The sequence below is a fragment of the Sceloporus undulatus genome, chromosome 1, assembly GCF_019175285.1.
Source record: "Sceloporus undulatus isolate JIND9_A2432 ecotype Alabama chromosome 1, SceUnd_v1.1, whole genome shotgun sequence".
Lineage (NCBI taxonomy): Eukaryota > Metazoa > Chordata > Lepidosauria > Squamata > Phrynosomatidae > Sceloporus > Sceloporus undulatus.
Genome location: NC_056522.1, coordinates 278,613,999 through 278,636,441, shown reverse-complemented (window position 1 = coordinate 278,636,441; position 22,443 = coordinate 278,613,999). Strand labels below are relative to the sequence as shown.

Genomic DNA, 22,443 nt, shown 5'->3' with positions numbered 1-22,443 from the left:
ACAGTTGTCCACGGAGGTGCAGAGGTGACAAATGGCCTCTGCCCCTTCGACAGTTGTCCACGGAGGTGCAGAGGTGACAAATGGCCTCTGCCCCTTCCACAGTTGTCCACTTCTTATATTTTATGGCCTATTTGTCCATTTCTTACCATCCCTCTTTCTTTCTGTCTCTCTCAATCTCCACTGCTCATTTACACATGTCCACACATACAAACAGAGAGAATGTGTGTGCAAGAGTATTTCTTTGTCTATATTTGAGTTTATCTGCATACATCTGACAGAATTTCTTGCTTCTGACAAAATGAGCTCTAATCAACAGAAGCTTACACTGTAATATAAATCTGCATGCCTTTAAGACACCATTAGAACATTGGGGCATCCATTCTGCAATTGATGGTCATGTAACTTTGTGTGGGGATTCTACTTTTAATACATGGCATAGTAATGGTTTGAAGAACTGTTTAAGCCTAATAGGAGCAGGGAGATATAATAGATCTTAGGAGCTAGCTTGCTTAGATGAGCTGATAGCAGAGCAAAACTTTGTCTCACTTTTAACAGGCCTTTACCTTTTTTAAATTCTATAAAACAGGAGGGTGCTGTTTGCTGCGAATCAACATTTTTGTTGCCACTTTGGTTTCCCTGTACAACTTCCAGTGCAATACACTTCTTTCACAATGAAGATTCCAGGCTTGAGACATCACTGATAGGTATGAGCACTTTCCTCACCCCTGTTTAGCATGTTGTTGTTGTTTTGCAGCAGAGTTTCCCCAAGTGGTGAAAGATATATGTTTGTCATAACATGTAATTTTTATAACATGTAATTTTAGCATCTGAGGAAATCCCATTGTGGAGAAAAAAAGGACTAGTCATAGGGTATATGCATCCCCTTTAACTTCTAATTTGATCCTTAGATACTTGATTTTACTGATAACTATGGACTGGAAGAAATTATAATATCCTGCTGAATTTCCCCTCTTTTCAAGAGTAGAATAACAAATTCTAGTAAGACTCGGTCTTTTGTACTTTGCAAACTACATGGATTAAATTTACTTGCACAAAAATACAGAGGCTTTGAAATCAAAATATTTCAATAAAAAATAGAAACGGATGAGTAATTTAATACTTGTAACCTCAGGTCATTAGTTCAGAAGAAATAAAGAGCACATTAGGGCCAGTTTTGAAAGAATTTAAAGTGGATGTGAATGCTCCATAAATATCATGGAAAGTTACAGAAAATAATCTCATGAGGCTTACATATAAAACTTTGTGTTGGAAAAGTCTCTATGGCTTCGAAACTATAGCAGTGTATTTTAGAGAAATGTCTTTCCTGTTATAAGCATGATATTATTTTTTTCCTCATCTATTCTGTGGCTTGAGCTAAATCTTCCTTTCCTGCAAACCTTTCTATCAGTTAAATCCAGGTTGAGTGTTCTTGAAGTCTTATGCACTTAGTACTCATGTTGTTAGTCCCTGGGCAGATACCATTGTCCTCCCTCCAGTTTTTAGTAGTGATCTTTGCTGCCTATTAGTAGTGGGCTAGTCAGACAGATGGTACTAGATACATTTTGAAAAACAGCATTTTAATAGTGCTAAGAGGTACCCTACCAAAAAAATCCAGTTTCTCTCATTCAACCTGCTTCTTTCCATAACCAATTGTGTCTTCAACAGCTTCAGATATCCAAAGCAAAAGCAGTAATTTCAGATACTCCTTTTCATAGAATCATAGAATCATAGAGTTGGAAGAGACCACTAGGGCCATCCAGTCCAACCCCCTGCCATGCAGGAAATCCAAATCAAAGCATCCCTGACAGATGGCCATCCAGCCTCTGTTTAAAGACCTCCAAGGAAGGAGACTCTATCACCCTCTGAGGGAGTGCATTCCACTGTCGAACAGACCTTACTGTCAGGAAGTTCCTCCTCCTTTCAGAATTGGTTATTATTTAAAATAATATTTCTCATATGCAAATAAACTTGGAACTGTTTTCTCAAAATGTTGAGTTGTATCAGATTGGAATTAACTTACACTTTTAAACTAAACTGTAATTATCTTTTTTATGTTAGTGCAACTTTAATCTCTGCAGCAAAAAGCATTTGCAAGTTACATAAGACACAATGTTGCCTCCTAGTTTCTGATCTTCAAATATTGTGTGTTAATCATAGATGCACTGAATTTAGAACAGATTTCAACTCGAAAGAGATGTTGTTGGACGTTTCCTAATCTGTTCTTCCCGGGCCACAGACAGGGATCCAAAGAAAACCTATTAAACAAGAAATGGCATGCCTGTAAACCAGAACATGGGCAGAACAACACAAGGTAAAGTGAACCTATTTTTGTTGTATGAAGATTGTTTTCATAAAATTACTTGTAAAGTTAAAGCCCCCTTTCAATAAACATTTTATTAGGAGATGCTGTTGCTAAAACAATACTCATTTAATACCCCACAAGGAAGATGATTCAGTTTAAAGAGTTATTAAACTTAATAGAAATTTCCATTTGGCAACATTGTAAAAGAAATGGGCAGTTAATGGAGCAAGGCTGAAAGGGGCAATTAATAAATTTGAATTAAACACTGGAGGATCAGAACAAAGAAACTGTTCTAGAAAAGAAAAGGTGTGCTGGGAAGGCAGAGTTAAAAAGGTATCTTCTGTGTATCCTGTCCGTCCTAATGTATCACCTTGATTTGAGAATATTAAATGCAGAGCACAATAGGTTCCTATGGTAACTAACAGCACAGTTAAATGTTGCCTGTCAGACAGAAAATATGTATCTTTCAGTACTGCTACTGCCAAAATAAATTGGCCAGGTCAGAAAAAATTAAGGGGTCTTTCTTCTTGGATAAGAAGAGTGCTTATAGGAGCAATCTCTCTTGATAGGCTATTTTACTATACGTAGCTTTTTGTGTATTTTTACTAAGGCTACAGTAGAACTATACAGTAGGAATTTAAAAAAAATCTTTGTGTAGTTTTGCTAAGACAATAGTAGAAGTATGTATTGAGTGTTGAAGCTCTAAGTATCTCTGTATAGTTTTGCTAAGGCTACAATAGAGCTAATTATTAGGTGTTTTTAAAAGCTGTATTTATAGTTTTCCGAAACCACACAGGCTGCCCAGCTGGAGTAGGGCTACAGGATCTATCCATACTTTGATCTTGACCTCTGGGGTATTAGCTACTCCTCCTAATTTGGTGTCATCTGGAAATCTGATAAGCATGCTCTCTAATCCTTTCCCTCGATAAAGGAATAGAGGGCATGCTTATAAAATTTGCAGATGACACCAAATTAGGAGGAGTATCTAATATCCCAGAGGACAGGATCAAAATTCAAAATGACCTTAATAGATTAGAAAACTGGGCCAAAACTAACACTGTTAGGGTATTGGTAAATTTCAACAACAGCCCTGGTGGCGCAGTGGTTAAATGCTTGTACTGCAGCCACTCACTCACAAACTACAAGGTTGTGAGTTCAATACCAGCCAGGGACTCTGGGTCAAATCAGCCTGGCATCCTTCTCTAGGTTGCTACAGTGAGTACCCAGCTTGTTGGGGGCAATTAGCTTACACTTTGTAAACTGTTTAGTACATTGGTTAGTGAAGTGGTATAGAACTGTACTTGCAATTGCTCCTTGCCAGATCATTTGCAACAAAGCATGAGAAACAGGACACCAGCCAATCCTTCCCCAGACGTGTGTTATCAGTTTAGTAAAATCTAAAATAACAAAAATGGTTTTATTTACATATCTTGTGTATAACATACACAGGCACAGCTTTATGGTATAGATAAAATAATTGTAAGTTCTCCATGTTACTTCAACTGCCCTGGCTAGTGCTAGGGAATCTTGAGAATTGTTGTTTATTGTGGCACCAGAGAAGACTAAGGCGCGTTATAGACGGGCCTTTAATATGCCCCTGTCACGTGCTAGGGGTTGGCCGAGGACCGAGCGTCCATACCGGCCTCACCCCTAGCACATGACGGGGTCGTAAAGATGGCGGTGCCCTATACACACGGGCGCCACCATCTTTATGTGCTGGACGTGTTGTGTCCGCACTTGTCGGCCCGGAAATGACGCCACAAATGCGCCCCTTGCGCTTTGTGGCGCCTCTTCCTGGGCCTGAGAAGGAGCGTGATTTCTGCACTCCTTCTCGGCAGCGTCCGGGAGCCGCACTGTTTAAAGGCTGCGGCTCCCGGACGGTGCAAGCGGCGGCGGCGGCAGACCGCCACAATCTGGCGGTCTGTAATGCGCCTATATGTCTCACAAAACTACAGTTCCCAGAATTTCCTAACTTTGATCCAGTACAGTTAAAGTGATCTCAACCTCGGTTATTTTTGCAGTGTGCTTTGCACCTATGATTCTATGATATCTTTTAGAAAACTTTGTTTTTCTTATTTTCCCTTTTGAATAAATGTCTTGGTTTTATACAAATACAAATGCAAAGCAAAGAAGAAGAAGAAAAAGAAAAGAAGATTGTAAGAACAGAAGAAATACATAGCATACAATAATGGAGTTAGGCATATATATTGATATGAACTGACTATATACCAAAAATGTTATTCAGAGTTGAGGTCATCATATGTTAGTGAGGCCTAGCCTAAGTGATAAGTCTTCTAACTGCTGAATGATGTATGATGAATATTTTTATTTCCAGGCTAGGTATTTGAATCTCTTATTATAGTAAGATCAGCGAGGACCCAGCCATAGTGACCATAAATTGAATTCCAAGTGACATAAATATAGTTTAAAGTACATATACATCCACAAATATCAATATTTTTTTGAATGCAAAATTAATATCCTTTAATACTTTGAGCTAGAAAGGGGTGATCATTGAGCACAGCCACAATATATACCACAAGGTAGCATTTATCTTTATTACATTGCCATTAACCAAAGTGGTTAATTTCTTTCTAAAAAGACATGGTGATATCCTGTATGCTCAAAGCATGAAATTCTGCTGGACCAAACTTAGGTCCAAACCTGAAGTTATTTTCAATATTGAGCCTAGGGAAATTTTCATTTTTAAAATGAGTTGACATTCACAAAATAATATTACTCTTCACTCACTTAGTTCTAATTTAATTGACATCATATTTAATACTTCCAAAAAATTTGTATATGCTGCATTTGTCTTCCTTTGATCTATGTATATTCATTTTTCCAATTTCTAACATATAAGAATACACAATAAAATAAGTCTGCTAATCAACATGATGCATGGACTACGATCCAGTTGACCTGTACTGCATTATGTCCCTAGTTCTGAGCAACTTAATTACATTTTTAGAAACCCCAGTTCTGTAAAAGCTAGGCTTTAAAAAAAACTTGGATGTATTTAACGTTATTTGTCATATTATCTGAAAATGGTAAACATTCTATAGGTATTGCCAAGTATGGCAAGAAATATTACATCTCATTGGCCTGCCAACCATTTTTCTCTTGGTGTAGGAAATCTGGAAGAAAAGAGGGACTCTTAATTATCATGTCATATTGTCCTGCTGAGTTTTAAGAATAAGAAGCAGTTAACTTCTTGTCTGACTCTATCAGCAGAAAGGGTAGGGAATAAATTGAGCCAAATGTCTTTCCCTATACATATATGGCTAGCTGCTTGCTATTCATTCTTGTTGGAAACCATAAAACCATTTGAGATATCACATTTTCTAAAGGTAGCACAAGGTTACAGAACAGGGAACACTATGTTTCTAAAGTATTCCCACCAAGAGAGGAGAAAAAAGGCAATGTGGAATCTGTTAGAAGCACAAAATCAAGGCCCATAATAGAGTCTTAAGTAGATTGCAGGGAGATGCTCAGATGAAGTCATCATCAAGGTATACACTAATGACAATGCTGCTACTGTGATGAGTGAAGCAAAAGATGCAGTTAGGTCAGGGCATCTTCATTTACAGTGAGGATGAAATTGGAGAGGATCCATGACTCTGCAGCCTTCTGCTTCTCTGTCTGTCATGCTTAATGGGTCTCTAGATAATTATATATTTTGTTTTGTTTTGTGAATAACCAACAAGTGGCTTGACTTCCTGCTCTCTCCTCCCTCCCTAGCAGTGCCTGTAACTGGCTAAGAGGCATGGAAAAGGTCAACTCTAGTTTTGAGAGGCCTCCAGTTAGCTGTTCCCACTGTGCCTGAGTCTAACTTCATCATTGTCATTTATATGTACAGAGTTTTGATGAATGTTTGTCCTGGTGTTGTTGAGCGGTGTTCATTTGTCAACTCTAAATGATGTAGTTGAGGTGTCATTCCTAAATATGATGATTATGTAGGAGACTGTTAAATTGAAGATATGGTGACATTATATGTAGATGCAATGCACAAAAAAGGAAAGCAGAGGCACCACAGATAAGGTAGACAGAGTGAAGAGGAGCAAACTAAATTTGTTTATTGTTCTGTGAAACCATATGTTTCTAGAACTTGTCAGAACAAAATGGACATTGTAGTAGCATAGTTCTGAAACCCAGAACCATGGTATGTATCTGAATTTATGTTTGACACAGTTGGCAAAAATGTCTCCTCTCTATCCTCCACTGAATGGAGGAAGAAAGAAGGAGATCTAAAGCAGACTTTCTTTAAAAAAAAACATTCAAGTTCTTGCTTTTATCTGATCTCACTGATCTAAACTCATGAACCAAAATGCATTCTTTAAATGGTTTGTAGTAGAACTATATTATTTTTTTAATAATACCAAAACTAATGTACTCTTTATGAGTTGTTTCTGCTTCAGATGTTGTTGTTTTTAACAAGGAAGGATTGGAAGCAGCAGAAAATAGCAAAGACTTGGAACAACTATTGAAGACAGTCAAGGAAGAAAGTGCAAAGGCAGGTTTACTGTTCAACATTAAGAAAACAAATATAATGACCACAGATGATTTACATAACTTTAAAGCAGACAGTGAAGGCATTGATATAGACAAAGATTTCCTATGTCTTGGCTCAGTCATCAATCAAAATTTAGACTGCAAAATATCAAAAGAAGATTAGGATTTGGAAGTGCCACCTATAAAGAAACTTTGTTGTTGTTGTGTGCTTTCAAGACATTTTTGACTTATGGTGACCCTATCATGAGGCAGACTCCTAGTGTGGCTCAAACCACTGTACCACACTGACTCTCATGAAGGAACGAGATGAGAGAAATGATTGCATACCAAAATCAGGATTTTCCATGCCATTGTAGTTACCATTTCTGTGCATTGTTGTGAAAGCTGGATAGTGAAGGGGAAAAAATCCTGATAAGAACAGAATAATTTCATTTGAAGTGTGATGCTGGAAGAGAGTGTTGTGGCTACTATGGACTGTCAAAAAGACAAATAAATGGGACCAAGGGAACAAATCAAGCTTGAACTGTCCCTGGAAGCCACAATTACTAAACTGAGACTAAGTTGGGGTATGAAGTATGGCATACTTTGGACATAGCATGAGAAGACATGACTCGCTAGAAAAGACAATAATGCTTGGCAAGGTAGAAGGCAGCAGGAAAAGAGGAAGACCACCCTACAGGTAGATAGACTCAATCGAGGAAGCCACAGCCCTGAGTTTGCAAGACTTAAGCAGGGCTATTGATGACTGAGTGACATGGATGTCTCTCATTCATAGGTGACCATAAGTCAAAGTCAGCTTGATGACCATTAACAACAATGGTTTTCTGAATTTTCAGTTGACCCAATGTAGGTATTGTACTGATCCTTAATATTTAGAACCCACTCTAGATTTTTAGACAGATAATTATTCTTTTTTGCTGTTAAATTCAATCATACATGTTCACAGTTACAATATATATTGTCAGATTTCTTGATGCCATGGAAGAGAAACCGAAATGCTATCTGTTCTTTTAGGACAGGGGTAGGCAACCTTTTTGAGCCGGGGGCCGGGTTGCTGTCCCTCAGACAACCGGGGGGCCGAAGCCAAAAAATAATTAAATAATTTTTTAAAACATTAAATAAATAAATAAACCGGGACAAATGTAGGACAACATTTTCAAATGGTGGACACTTTTTTAAAAAGTGGAGGACACGCAAAAAAAATTGCTGATTTTTTAAAAAATGTTAATATAAATGCATGTTTCTGAGGCGTCTAAAGACAGTTGTCCCCCTTGCCCCTGCGCGCGAGAGGCCAAAGGCCCCGGCAGCAATCAGCGGCAGGACCGGGCTGGGGCCGGTCCCAAGGCCTCGCCGGGCCGCAGGTTGCCTACCCCTGTTTTAGGACAATGAAGCTATATATTTTTTTATTTTAAAAAGTCTAATATTGGGTTGTATCCAATTAATTATCCCAGTAATGGAAAATCATTGAAGGGATATGGAGGGCTGCAAGGAGAGGAGAAGAGAGGAAGGAAAAAATGTCTCTTTGGACAAGTGGAAGTTCATTTTGTACAACATTCAGTTTCACCCAATTTTTTTTCAGTTTCTTTGGAAATTTTTAATTTTTGTGGGGCATTGTAAAAAATTAGTTCACACTAGAAGATGGTTTTATTTTATTGCTGTTCTTGTGCATGCTGATACAGAAATGACTTGGTGGTAGGTGCTCTCCTTTCTGCCTCCTTACACAAATTTGCTGTCACATGCTTTTAAGTGAAAGGGGTAGAGAACTGAATTGTTGGAGTAAAAATCCCAAAATGGTGTTCTACATAATTATATTAGAATTAAGAGGTTAATTACAGGCCTCTGTATTTTGAAAACTGTTAAGATCACTTACCATGAAAACAGTAGATGAATGTAAGTAAATTAGTGGTCATGAGGCAAGGATAATAGTAGCAATGGATTCAAAGCTGCCTGCACATATTACGTCTCACAAATGAGTGTTTATTGAACCTAAAAGATGAGACTACAGTTAGGAGTAACAGGCAGTAGTAAAGGAAAGGAACTAAGGAGATATAATTGAAGGGATTTTTTTAAAAAGAGCTTGGGAATAACTAGTTGCTTGCAATTAATTATTTTGCTCCCACTAATGATGGTGTAACTAGGTTTATTACCATTTAAGAAATAATGTCACTCCTTTTGCCTTGTATTACATTTGGATGGAGGGAGAGAAAATAACAGAAAAAGAGTAGCAGATCAAATGGAGGAATAAGAAGTTTCAGACAGGAAGCTGGCTATTTCTCCTGCTAACTAAACCAGTGCAACTCAAAGTGATGGCCTGAGGACCTTTGCTGTCCCCTTGACCCATTAGTTGTTAATTCCTGTCAGCCAGGTTTCCAGGAAAGAAATAATTGTAGCCAATGTGCATAAATATGTACATATGCATATTTCCCTGGCACAGTGGAGAAAAAATGCTGGCCTCTCTCACATCAGATCACTTGAGATGCATTTTACTAAAGTATATATGAACACTGTAGGCTTAATTTTTGCTTCAGAAATTATGTACAAATTTCTCTTTGACAGTGGTAATATTACTGCAAATTCTCCTTTCTTTACTCTTGTCTTCTCATATGGCCTTCCTCTCTGGGATTTTTGCAAAGACCAGATTATCTGTGGGAAGAGGTAAATGTTTGTGCTGAACTAATTAGGTTCTTCCTGGTGCACATTCTTGTAGACAATAGTTAGCTTGAGTTGTCAGAAAGTATTGTTCTTGAAAGTTGCTGGAGAATTTATGGGAAACCAGCAGCACTCATATAATGGCTTATCAGTATCAGGAAGAAACTTTGGTTTGTGAGGAGTACAACTTGAAGACACACCACCACCACCACAACAACAATAGTAACAACTTACATTATTCAACTTTGAACTACTATTGATTGGGTTCAGTGTGTTATCATCTTCATTATTCATATAGTCTTCATTCAGAGACTACTTTTTGTGTGCATTTTTGTGTATATTCTCAATCTTCTTTCTCACCCCCTAAAAAGCAGTCATCAGATATTTGAAATAATTATGTAATGATAGTTCTGTATAGGACTTAAAAGGATAAAAATTATTTGGCAACAGCTTATCCAAAACTGGTGTGTGTGTATGTGTGTGTGTGTGAGGAGGGACACCAATATCATTAGCAGTTTAATCTCTTCGGTATGTTTCATATTGCAGAAATGAACAACAAGAAAAACTTTGATGTGAGTGAATCATTCATGGAATGTGTAGTCATAGTTTAGTAACTGTTTCATGCCCAGAGATAACAGGATTTAAATTCTGTAGTATTTCATACTGTTTTCACATTTTAAAAACTGAGCTGATTCATCATACAGACATGCAGAGATCAGTCTGTTAGGCTAAAAAAATAAATAGTATACAGTACTAAAGAAGGTACAGGGGGGAGGAACATTTGCCCCGCCATCAGCCTTAGCCAGTCAGGAATCATTGGAACAACATCCATATTTTCCCCATTCCTGCAATGGACTATGAATACCAAATACCACAAAGATTGCCTTTTTGTACATATCACCATGAAATAAAGCACTGAGAAATTGTTCAAAATACAGAGAAAGCTCCTCGAATGGTACCCCAGGTTAACTGAAGGTTTTTAATGGCATTTCTGACTAAACCTACATAGAATTGTGGTAGAATTCAGAAACAGAGCCATATTAGTCTGGAATATCAGTATGCAAAGAGACCTTGTAACACCTTTGAGACTAACTGTGTGAAGGAGGTTGTAGCATTAGTTTTCATACTTTAACTGCCATGGCTCAGTGGTATGGAATTCTGGAATTTGTAGTTTGTTGTGGCACCAGAGCTCTCTGACAGGGACGGCTAAATGTGTCACAAAATGACAATTCCCAGAATTCCATGGTGCTGAGCTATGGAAGTTAAAGTGGTGTCAAACACAATGCAGGTGCAGCCTGTGTCTGCTTCATCAGATGCAAAAATTGTGCTGTTAGCTTTTGTCCTTTGTCAGTGTTTTGTTACACTTCAGCAGAATATGGAAAGCTAGGCAATCTTGTTATCGCATGACACCATCTCTGTCTTGTGCCTGCCTTGTCATCCAAGTTTTATTGGAGCACATCTTGTTGCTGAGGAGGAAAACCTGTCAACAAGGTCCCAAACACGCTGCTGTAGCATTAGTCCTCAGGTGTAATCAGTTTTTCACACAGCAGTTCCAGTATGGCCCAGTCACATGGTGTCAGTGTCTCCTCCTTTCCCCCTCGCTATTTCCAAGCAGGCTGTTTTCTTTTCTTTTCTTTTTTTTAAAACCATGTTGTTATTTCTTTCTTTTTAAAATTGTATTAGCATACTTGCAGAATTACATTAAAATAAATAAATAAAAGAAACCCTGAAAAGCATGCTGGATAGGGCATATAGCAGGAAGGTGGGGTTAGGGAGGAGTGCAGAAGAGAGTGCAAGGGCCCAGGTGCACTATTGTGAAAACATATGACAGGATCCTTCCAAAGTGGTATGTTTCTGGTTCCCTTACTAGTGCAATCGTGGTGAAAACAGGCAAGAACAGAGCTCATGTGATAAACTCCTTGATCATCGAATGCAACTTCTAAGTCAATATTCAATATCACTTTTTGAAAATTGATACAGCATACAAGAGGCAGTTATTTCCATTTTGCTTCTTAGGGGCACTTTTGGAGGTAATGATTATGAATGAGTGGGAATTAGAATGATTGTATATTTTACTACATCCCAAACCAATGGACCGATATTGCTCTAGGGCAGATCAATTCTATGTCTTTGTATCTGTGGACAAATGCTGTTCCAAGGAAGGAATCCTCTTCCCACATATTCCAATGTTACATTGAGACTGTTGCACAACTTGCAATTAATAAAATAATTTGACTATCAGGGAATATGTCAGTAAGGCCAACATTTTGAAATATCCATGATTCTTGTCTCATAAAAATGTCAAAAAAAATGATTGTGCTCAGTTGTAGAAATCTTTTGGCTTCTATGATATTTTTTAAGCAGTAATCCTTATTGTATGAAAAATGATATGTATTTCAGTTTTAACTATCATTTCTCAAAAATATGTTAATTACACTGTTTTAAAATCTCATAGCCTTATTCATTAACTGCACCGTTGTCCATAATCCATGCAGAAAAAACATTCTGATTATGCTAAAGTACACTTGTCATTCACTTTCTCTAAATGTTTATCAGTGTGTGTGTGTGTGTGTGTGTGTGTATGCAACATGCAAGACACATTTGGTACAAAGTTTGAATTAAGGAGAAGCAGGAGGTTTAATCAAAGCTACTAGTTCTACCCTCTGATTCCTTTCTTTCAATTCTGGGCCAACTTTCCTACTACAAGTATCCTACTACAACTTTCTTAAAACATTAGCTAATGTCAGTGTGAAAAGTAAGGTGGACAGGACTCTCCTGCCTTAATCTTAAGAACAGGTCTTGTAATATGTACATAGATAACCAGTCCTTGAATAAAGACTGGAAAAGCTATGATTAAAACTGTTTGTACATCCCTAGAAGTGGAGCATTTCAGGGCTGCCTATGAGACTATATATCATACTACAGGAAAATGCCAAGATATTTTAGAATATTATTTTTAAGCTACTTGTATTTACGTTTCCCTTTTTTATGCTTGCTCTGGTTAAACAGAACACTTGAGGTCAGCAGCCAGGCTAGTACTGAAAATGGAGTGAAGTACCTTCATTTGCCAAGGTATTCAGCTGTGACTCAGAGGGTAAGATTACTGATTATTTGTATTCAACTTTTCTTGCTGTGGTCAAAAGTGCTACAAGAAGGGAACAGTTTTGAAAGCCAAGCATTTCTGAATACTTTTTCCTTTTATGGAATAGAATTCCTGGAACATCACTTCCTGGATATTGTATTCTCTAAACTCCTCAGTGATACAAGAAATTTCCTTGCATCCAGCAATGAGATTTGAGCCTTGAGGCTCTCTATTTTAAGCAGAGATTCTAGAACACACAGGAACTAAATAAAACCTATTTATATCAGATTAAATAATATTAGAACAGCATAATGTAGTAGGCAGTGGATTTTATTTTTTGAATTAATTTACAACATGTGAAATCTACACTAATGTCGTACAATTTCTAAAATATGCTATAGTCAAGGAAGAATGTTTCAATGCTTGAATTTTATGCCCAGTCAACTCCAGGGGATTTCCTCTTTGGTTTACTACTGCAGCCCAGTATGTATTACAGGCAGCTGCAGAAAAAAACAGCATTTTTAAAAAATCACATTTCATTTTTCCAAAGAACCACGTTGGAGGAGAGAGCCAGTGGATATGGATTTCTGATTACTTACACTTGTGCAGTGCATCAACATTACCTTATGTATTCTGTCATTCAAGACTAGCAGTCTCTTTCACACTACACAATTATAGCACTTTAGTGACACTTTAAACTGCATGATTGCATCCTATAAGATCCTGTAATTTGTTGCTGGGTGAGGCTTTAGAGTTCTCTGTAGAAAATTCTAAATACCTAACAAAGCTACAGATCACAGAATTCCATAGAATGACACCATGACTATTAAAGTCGGATCAAAGTGCTATGATTATGTGGTGTGAAAGAGACTTGGAGCTTTATCAGATGGGGAAAAGAAAGCTGAAATAGAGTGGAAGAGTAGCGGCTTTCTCCATGCCTCTCCACATGATGTCAGAGCACTTCCATTCTCTTCCTAAGGCAGACTGGCATAAAAGTGCACCTTTTATCAAACGGATTTTTCCATTGTGACAAAATGCATGCTTTTATGACCATCTGCTCAAGAAGGTGAATGAAAGTTGTACAACGGCATGTAGAGAGGCACAGAAAAAGCTGCTATTCGTCCATTCTGTTTAGCTTTTCTCATGTGATAAGGCTCTTAGAATTACTCTGCAGGGGGGATGTGATTCCCTATATATTTGTATAAGAGCAGGGAGGGGAGAGACCTTCAGACTGGTTCAATGATATCCTTGATAAAAGCTATCTGCATATAATGACCTCTTTCTTGGAGGATACATATTTTCTAAATCAATTTCAGCTAGGGTTTAGGTTTTATTTCTGCATTGAAAAAGCCTTAGTCCCCCTTTGGAATGGCATTTGTAGGGGAAAATGTGAGGCAGTATAACTCTTGGCAGCCTTCAGTACCACTGACCATAATAACTTTCTGGAGCAGATCTCTGAGATGAGCGTGAGTAGTACTGCTACACAGTGGTGGTTACCCTTGTACCTGAATAGCTGTTTCCATACAACAGGTCTAGGGGAGTTCTGTTTGATCTTGTGGTGTCTTTGTGTCAAAGTGACACACGTTTCTCATGCTGTTCTGCACTTACATGAATCCATTGAACCAGGTCATAAAGCAGTTTAGAGTACATTGTCATCAGTATATTCATGATGCCCAGCTTTATTTCTTCTTTCCAGTAACATGTTCTGGAGAAAACTACACTCCTTCTGAAGTTCCAGGTTTATAGCTTGGGAATGGTCCTTTGTGCATCACTGCCATTGGAGACTCAAGTCTGTTCCAGTTCAGAGATTCATTGTCAGATCAGGTTGATATCTAAGCTAAGGTCTTATTTACAGGTGGAAAGAACTGGTATCAATAATCCATGCTTTGAACTACTGTAATGCCTTGTACATGGAACCACCTTTTGAAGATATCCCAAAAACTTTAGAAAGAGTTCTAAGTAACACAATAATAATAATAATAATTATTATTATTATTATTATTATTTGTATACCGCCCTCTGGCAAACCAATCCGGGCGGTTAACAACAGTAAAATATAAAATATGACAATTAAAAACACTTTATCCCTCCCTCCCCCCCCTTAAGACAGTATTAAACAGTATAACATATTAAAACACAATGTCAATGCATAAAAACAACAATTAAAAACTAAAAACCCTGATATCCCTCTGTTGATCCTCGACCATCACTAAGATGGGGCCACGGGAGGAATGAGGGAATCAGGAACCTGGGCCGGGATGGTTAATCTGGAAAGGCCTGCCGGAAGAGATCCATCTTGACCGCTTTTTTAAAGCTGTCTAATGATGTTATCTGACGGATCTCATTCGACAGGTCGTTCCAGAGTTTGGGGACGACAGCAGAGAACGCCCTCTGGGAGGTCGCCACAAGCCTAGATATTAGAGGCTGTAGTAAGTTCCTCCCAGAGGACCGGAGAGCGCGGGGAGGATTGTACGGGAGGAGGCAGTCCCTAAGATAGCTTGGACCCAAGCCATTTAGGGCTTTAAAGGTGATAACCAACACCTTGTACTGGGCCCGGAAGCTGATAGGCAGCCAGTGGAGGGACCTCAAAACCGGAGTAATGTGGTCCCTCCTAGATGTTCCTGAGACAAGCCTGGCTGCCATGTTTTGAACCAGCTGTAATTTCCGAGTCAAGCACAGGGGTAGTCCCATGTAGAGTGCATTACAGAAGTCAAGGCGTGAGGTTACCAGCGTGTGCACAACCGTCTCGAGATCCCTTACTTCCAGAAAAGGGCGCAGCTGGCGTATCAGCCGAAGCTGATAACAGGCACTCCTGACCGTCGCATTTACCTGATTTGTCATCAGGAGCGACGAGTCAAGGAGCACCCCCAGACTGCGAACACAGTCGCTGCAGGAGAGTGTGACCCCATCCAGGACTGGAGGTTGCAACCCAATTCTTGGTTTCGGGGCCGCTACCATGAGCACCTCCGTCTTGTCTGGATTCAGTTTCAATCTGTTTTTCCTCATCCAGCCCATTACCGCCTGAAGACATTCATTGAGAGAAGAGATGCCATCAGAATTTGAGGCCGACGAACGAGATACGGAGAAATAGATTTGGGTGTCATCAGCGTACACTGGTACCCCGGGATACGAATGCGCCGCGTTACGAAATTTCCGGGTTACGAAAAAAATCCATTAAAAAAAACTGTTCCGGGTTACGAAGGTTATTTCGGGTTACGAAAAAATTTTGGTGCTTTTCGGCGCTTTTTTGCACCAAATCGCGGCTTTCGCTATTAGCGCCTATGGGGCTTCGGCTTGCGAATGCTTTTCGGGTTACGAATGGCGCCGCGGAACGAATTAATTTCGTAACCCGGGGGAGCCCTGTACTGATAACACCCAGCACCATGACTCCGTATTATCTCACCCAGCGGCTTCATATAGATGTTAAATAACATCGGGGACAAAATAGCCCCCTGAGGAACCCCACAAGTGAGGTACCTCTTACTGGAGCTACAGTCCCTGAGTAGCACCCTTTGAGACCTGCCCGAGAGGAAGGACCTGAACCACTGCAGAGCAGTGCCCCCGATACCTAACCCCCTCAGGCGGTCCAAGAGGATGCCGTGATCTATAGTATCAAAAGCCGCTGAGAGGTCTAAGAGCACCAACAGGGTCACACTCCCCTTGTCAATGCTCAGACGCAGATCGTCGGTCAAGGCAACCATGGCCGTCTCAACCCCAAAGCCTGTCCTAAAGCCAGTTTGAAATGGGTCTAGATAATCGGTTTCATCCAAGACAGCTTGGAGCTGAAGGGCAACCGCCCTCTCGATCACCTTGCTCAAAAATGGCAGCAATGACACCGGTCTATAATTCTTCATATCCAGGGGGTCTAGGGAAGGTTTTTTCAGGAGTGGCCTAACCGCCGCTTCCTTTAAACAAGATGGAACATGTCCTTCCCTGAAGGATGCACCGATGATATCCGTGAGGCCTCATGAGCATATTACATGACTCTTCTCTATGTCACTGGTTTCCAATTCATTTCCAAGACCAATTTAAAGTGCTGTTTGATTGTTTTTTACCTAGAAAGCTCTATGTGGCTTGGGACTTTCGGGCCCGATAGGAAGACTTCTCCCATATGTACTAACTGCAGCCCCCCTCTGAGTGCCTTGTCAAACTGCACTTTGGAAGGTGTCTATGTGGGCTCTCTGGTTGTGAAATGCTTTCCCTAGAATGGCTTGCCTAGTGCCCACACTGGTGTCCTTTTGGTAATGTAAACCTTCAAATATATTTATTAAGCCAGCTATAGTTTGATGTAACATTGGGAGTCAGCATGAGCGCCTGCGTTTGTGATGGCATACATAGCACTGGAATAGGTAGTGTGAATGACACATAGATCCAGCCATGTGGAAAGATATGGGGATGGAGGAGCTGCTAGAAGAGTGTTGCCACATATGCCCTACTTAGCATTTCTGATGGCAACCGAAAGCCAAAAGATGAGTTCTGCCAGATCAAACAAGACCAGAATCCCCCATTCATCTCTGGTGTATTCCTAAACACTCCTTTCTACCTGCTCAGACATGGGGACTCCAGAACTTTTTTGAGGTATTGTAAAGTCCATAAAGCATCATCAATTAAAATCAAACCCACTCATCTCCCAAAAATCAAAACCAACTCTCCACTTTGGAAACCTTCTCAGGTTCTGTTGAGGGGCAATCAAGCTTTTGTTTTCCCATGGAACCTCTATGGATTGGGGTTGGCTTTGAGGTATAAATAGCACCCTAAAACTTAGCCTTGTTGTTGCAGTCACCCCACCCACCCCCATTTATCCGGTGACTGTTGCTCTCAGTCTTTAGTCTATAATTTGTCTGTTCTGTCTGCTTTCCTAAACCTGCAAACTCAAGCCTCATGGTTAAAGCTGCTTCTACTTTCTTACTTTCCATTGACCATCTATTCAGGGTCAGTAGTTATGCCCATTTATCCAACCTCAGCTATCCCCTTTCACTTTTCTATATTCAGTTAGCTTTGAATGCTGTATGAGAGAGTGAGTTACTCTACTATATGTGTTCTTTTATATTTCTTCCAATAACATTCATGGAATTCCCCATGCCGGGAGTCTCTATTAGTTATTACTGGTATAACTGTTGCTTAGGTCCTGCAAATGTTGCTCCCTCTTGCAAAACAAAGCTAAAAATTCCCCAAAATCACTAAAAATAGATTGCAGGCTCTACACTTTAGGTAACAGTACTGGGCTAAAATGGTTTATTTTCATTTGCTTTTTAAGACTGCATCATTCCAGTCATACTATTTTACCATGTCTAAGTTGTTGTAAGATTATTAATATTTCTGAATAATTTACTTACTAGCAATTTAGAATTTTGATCCACCATGTTTCAGTTGTGCTAACTGGATATAAATATATATACATCTGTATTCATAGAATTAAGTTTCATTTAAAACTGCTGTAGGGAGGGGAGAGGTTTTTTTGTTTTGTTTTGGTTTGGATTTTTCTTGCAGTGATACACATGCCAGAGTTGGTAATTCATAGAATCATTATTTTCCTGTGTTCAACCCTACAAACCTTTGTTCATCTCACCCACCACTCTTCTGTGAATACACTTCTAGAATAGGTTCAGAGCCCATATAATCATTTAATCTCTGTGGACCCACTTTCATTGTTTTATGGGAAGCTGCACTTAGTTGTGCAAACATAGATTTGCATACTTGTTCATTTGTGAAGATTTATTTTTAAAAATGGAATAAATTAGATGTTTAGTCAACACTACATTTAATTCCCTCTTGGTTCTTTCTGTTTTGTAATCCATTTTCATACACTATTTTAATTTTTTTATATGTGCTATGTATGTTATGTCACAGCAGTTATCTGAAAATCTTGAATTTTTCAGTAGACAGTAGATTTGTATTGTACATACTGGAAACTTTAAGAAGAAGGTGCTGAGACCAAATCAATAACTAATAACAGTGTTTTGTGATTTATTTATTTTTTGGAGAGCACTTATTCTAGCATATCACAAGCTAATCCATAAGAATTAATATTTTGCATGAAATTTCATCTATTTAATTATTTCATAGCACAAGCAATGTAGAGAGAGCACTGCAGTTTTATGCAACAGAAGTACAGTGAACATCCCCCTCCACTGCATTTAGCATAACTTAAAATGACTATTCTGACCATTAAAACTATTTTATGAGGACCTTTCATACATATGACTTTGGTATTGATTTCAGTGGGGAAAAGTTAGATCCCAGGCTTTGCTGCACAGAGATGAGATCCCAGGCTCTGTGTCAGGAAGTTCCTAAATTGACCATAGAAACCACAAAGCACTACATGTTTCCCCCAAAATGAAAGTAACCTTCTGGTTTGAAGAAAAGAGATAGAAAATATCTTTTAAAATTCAGAACTCATACATAATAAATGACAAATCACCTGCAATTATTATCTGCTTTTTGCAATTAGCCAAGTCACAACTAGGGCACATTTAGACATTAAAAAAACCCAGAAAGTCCAAGATTTTCTTCCATTCTTTTTTATTTCATTTTGGAGATCCATGCACATTTTGTTTATCCCAAAGTATTCTCTCTTAGCTCTCAGTTAAAAAAAAACAAACCCAAGTCAGTTTATTTTAAACCAATATAAAATCAAGAAGAACAGGAACAAAATCTGGGACTTTTCAATCAGTCTGGATGCAATCACAACATTAAAGTAGTAGTTCATTGAGAGACAACTCTATTCTTATGGTGTAGCAGTAACCTTTAGTTACTTTTATAGTTGTGGGGTATGTGGTTTCAGTGAATAGTGGAGGGAAAATATCACTTATGTTTTGTCTGCATAGGCTGAAAGAAATGACCTTACCCCATTTCAGATGATGCACATGGCAAAATACACCTGAGATGACCTCAAGGGCTTAATATCAGAGCAAAAAAATAAATAAATCACTGTTTGCTCCAGTTCAAGCAAGAAACAGTGTCCTATCACAATGATGTGCAGTTTCATTTAAAACTATAGGGAGGGGAGGGGATTTTTTTGCAGTGCTATACATGCCAGAATTCATAATTTGAAGAATCATTCTTTTCCTGTGTTCAACCCTTCAATGGGGTATGTATAGGGGGCTCCATAATTGTGTGGTGCCAATGGATTACTGGGTGCACCAATACACCATACATGCAGTCCATCAATTGAGAGGCCAGTCTAGTGGGGCATTCAGTGGGCCAGTGGTTGGGTGGGACAGGGTGGGAAATCAGCAACTGTTAGCAGAGCATCCATGTGCTCATATGGATGCATTTTTGACAGAATAGAAATGAATAATGGTGTGGCATGGCTTGTAGCCATGAATACTCTGTTAAAGCAGGTCCTTACTTGCAGCAGGAGGGGAACAATGTTTGCACATCAGTTGTCAGACCATTGTGGGAGCTGGAAGTGTGGTTATGCCAGCTTTTCTCATCTGTCTCCTCCTGGCCTTAGTTTAAAGGCTGGGTTCTGCTATGCCTTCTGTTTCTGTCTCATCCCGACAAGATGAATGGGCAAAGGGTGAATTCTATACCATAGCCTAGTGGAGGGGTTGGCAATGGTGGAAGGCTAGGGAGTTGCATTAGTCCCTTCCAGGACACCTTGAAGGACTGCACTGTACATCTCACACACCACGAGGGGAAAAAGCAAGATACCTTTTTGCCTGCTAAATGTCCCAGATGACTTCTATGTGATGAGGGCATTTTTGCTATGCTTTTGCCCCCACCCCAGCAGTTTCACCCATGATACAGTGTTATTGACATTTGTCTCATCTGAAAGACTGTTAAATATTTTTTTGTTGTTGATGCTAACTACCCTCAAGTAGATCTCGACTCATGGTGACACTGTGGATGAGATATCTCCATGACTCACTGTCCTCCACTGTTCTGCTTAGTTCCTGCATATTCATACTCGTGACCTCCTTAATACAGTCCTTCCATCTAGCATGTGGTCTTCCTCTCTTTCTACTTCCCTCCACCTTTCCCAGCATTATTGCTTTTTCCAGTGAGTCCTCTCATCTCATGATGTGCCCAAAGTACAACAGCCTCAGTTTTGTCATCTTGGCTTCCATGGAGATTTCTGGCTTGGTCTGCTCTAGAACCAGCTGTTTGTCTTTTTGGCTGTCCATGGCATCCTCAGCACTGTTCTCCAGCACCACACCTCAAATGAATCGATTGTCTTCCTGTCTTCTTTCTTAACTGTTCATCTCTCACATCCATACATGGTCATAGGTAATACAATGGCTGTATGATTCTGACCTTTGTGCTCAGTTGTATAGCTTTGCATTTTAGGATCTTTTCTAGTTGTTTCATAGCCCCCCACCCCATTCTTAATCTTCTGGTTTCCTGGTTGCAGTCCCTGTTTCTATCAGTGTTTGATCTCTGGTATGAGAACTCTTTTACTATTTATATTTCTTCATTGTCTAGGTCCGTGGTCATGATTTTTTTTAATTTTCTTTATATTCAACTGTAAGTCTGCCTTTGTACTTTCTTCTTTGATCTTCCTTAGTAGTTGTTTGAGGTCTCTGAGGTTTTCTGCTAGTATTATGGTGTTGTCAGCATATCTCAGTTTGTTTGGTAATAATTAACAAATAAGAGTGCCATCTTGGAAACATAGATATAGCTAATTACTTTTTAAAAGTAACTTTCCTTTCTCCTAAATAAATGCAGATGTGTCCACAGTAACCATAAAACAAGTTTTAAAGTCCTAATACTTTTATTAGAACAACCAAAAAGACATAAAACTCATTGTGAAAGTTTTGAAACATACTTTCTTTTTCTTCAGGCATTTTTTAAAGCATGTATAGGAAACGGGAGAAATAAAAGTGTTGATGTCACATAATCTGCATATTGTTTTGTGATAGGATGGTAGGAGGGCCTCCAAGAAAGTGGAGTGTTTAGGTAACTTTTATTGTTTTCAGTTGTTGTTATCCTAACTTTAAATTGTTTAAACTGATTTTATTCTATGCCACCCAGAAATCTTATGGTATAAGAGATCAGCATTTAAAAAAATAATATTAATAAAATAGACTCCTCAGATCACATCCCCATCTTTAATTGTGCTAGGAATGGCAAAGACAATAAAAGTAGAGTAATAAAATTGGATTCTCCATTTGAACAAACTGAAGTCTCAAATCCTGTCTCTATTCAGTTTCTACTGATGTAGTAGAATAATTGTCTGATTTTTTGTAAAATCAACTATAAGGGAGGCTTGCATGTGTCCTGTTTACACTTCTGTCAGTGCTTCTTGTTCTAGGAGACTTTCTGGAATGCTAAACAACTTGTATGAGCTGCCACGCAGCTTGTATGGTTTAAAAGAAAAGGGGATTTAAAGAAAAGGAGGAAAAGGTTTTAAAGCCCCCCCCCCCCCCCCCCCCAAGGTGGAATGATTAGGAGGTTGTTTTTTTTTGTTGGCACTGAGAGTGGCAGATTTAATGGAGAGAGTTTAGGGATATATACTCAAAATATAGGGACAGAAATTATCAAAATTCTTTCTTTAAAAAGAATAATAAAATTAAAAGCAATCTAATAACATGCTAATTACTCATTATTTATTGCCAGTGAGCTCCAAAGATTCCCCTACAAATGGATAGTAATGATATAATGGAGTATTAGTTTCTGCTAGGTTTACTAGATACTTGGCAAGGGGGAGCCCTGAGTGTTTAGGGTTCACTTCCTTTCAAAAAAAAAAAAAAAGATCCTCTTCTGACTCCAGAACAAAATACAGTGGTGCCTCGGGTTACGAAATTAATTCGTTCCGTGGCACCGTTCGTAACCCGAAAAGCCTTCGTAAGCCGAATTGCCATAGGCGCTAATGGGGAAAAGCCGCGATTCCGTGCGAAAAAGCCGAAAAAAGCACCAAAAGTTTTTTCGTAACCCGAAAAAACATTCGTAACCC

General features: G+C 39.0%; 1 protein-coding gene across 4 annotated transcripts in view; it reads left to right on the top strand.

The window, feature by feature from the left end:
• Nucleotides 1-22,443, top strand: part of IRAG1 (inositol 1,4,5-triphosphate receptor associated 1) — a 125,733-nt gene that overhangs the window by 47,317 nt on the left and 55,973 nt on the right. For 3 of the 4 annotated variants that reach the window (XM_042461496.1, XM_042461418.1, XM_042461647.1), the window contains exons 6-8: nucleotides 587-704; nucleotides 2,158-2,311; nucleotides 12,455-12,557. In XM_042461496.1, coding sequence (XP_042317430.1) covers nucleotides 587-704; nucleotides 2,158-2,311; nucleotides 12,455-12,557 — 375 coding nt within the window. The remainder of the gene's footprint in view (nucleotides 1-586; nucleotides 705-2,157; nucleotides 2,312-12,454; nucleotides 12,558-22,443) is intronic. The other variant, XM_042461575.1, reaches the window with a different exon arrangement.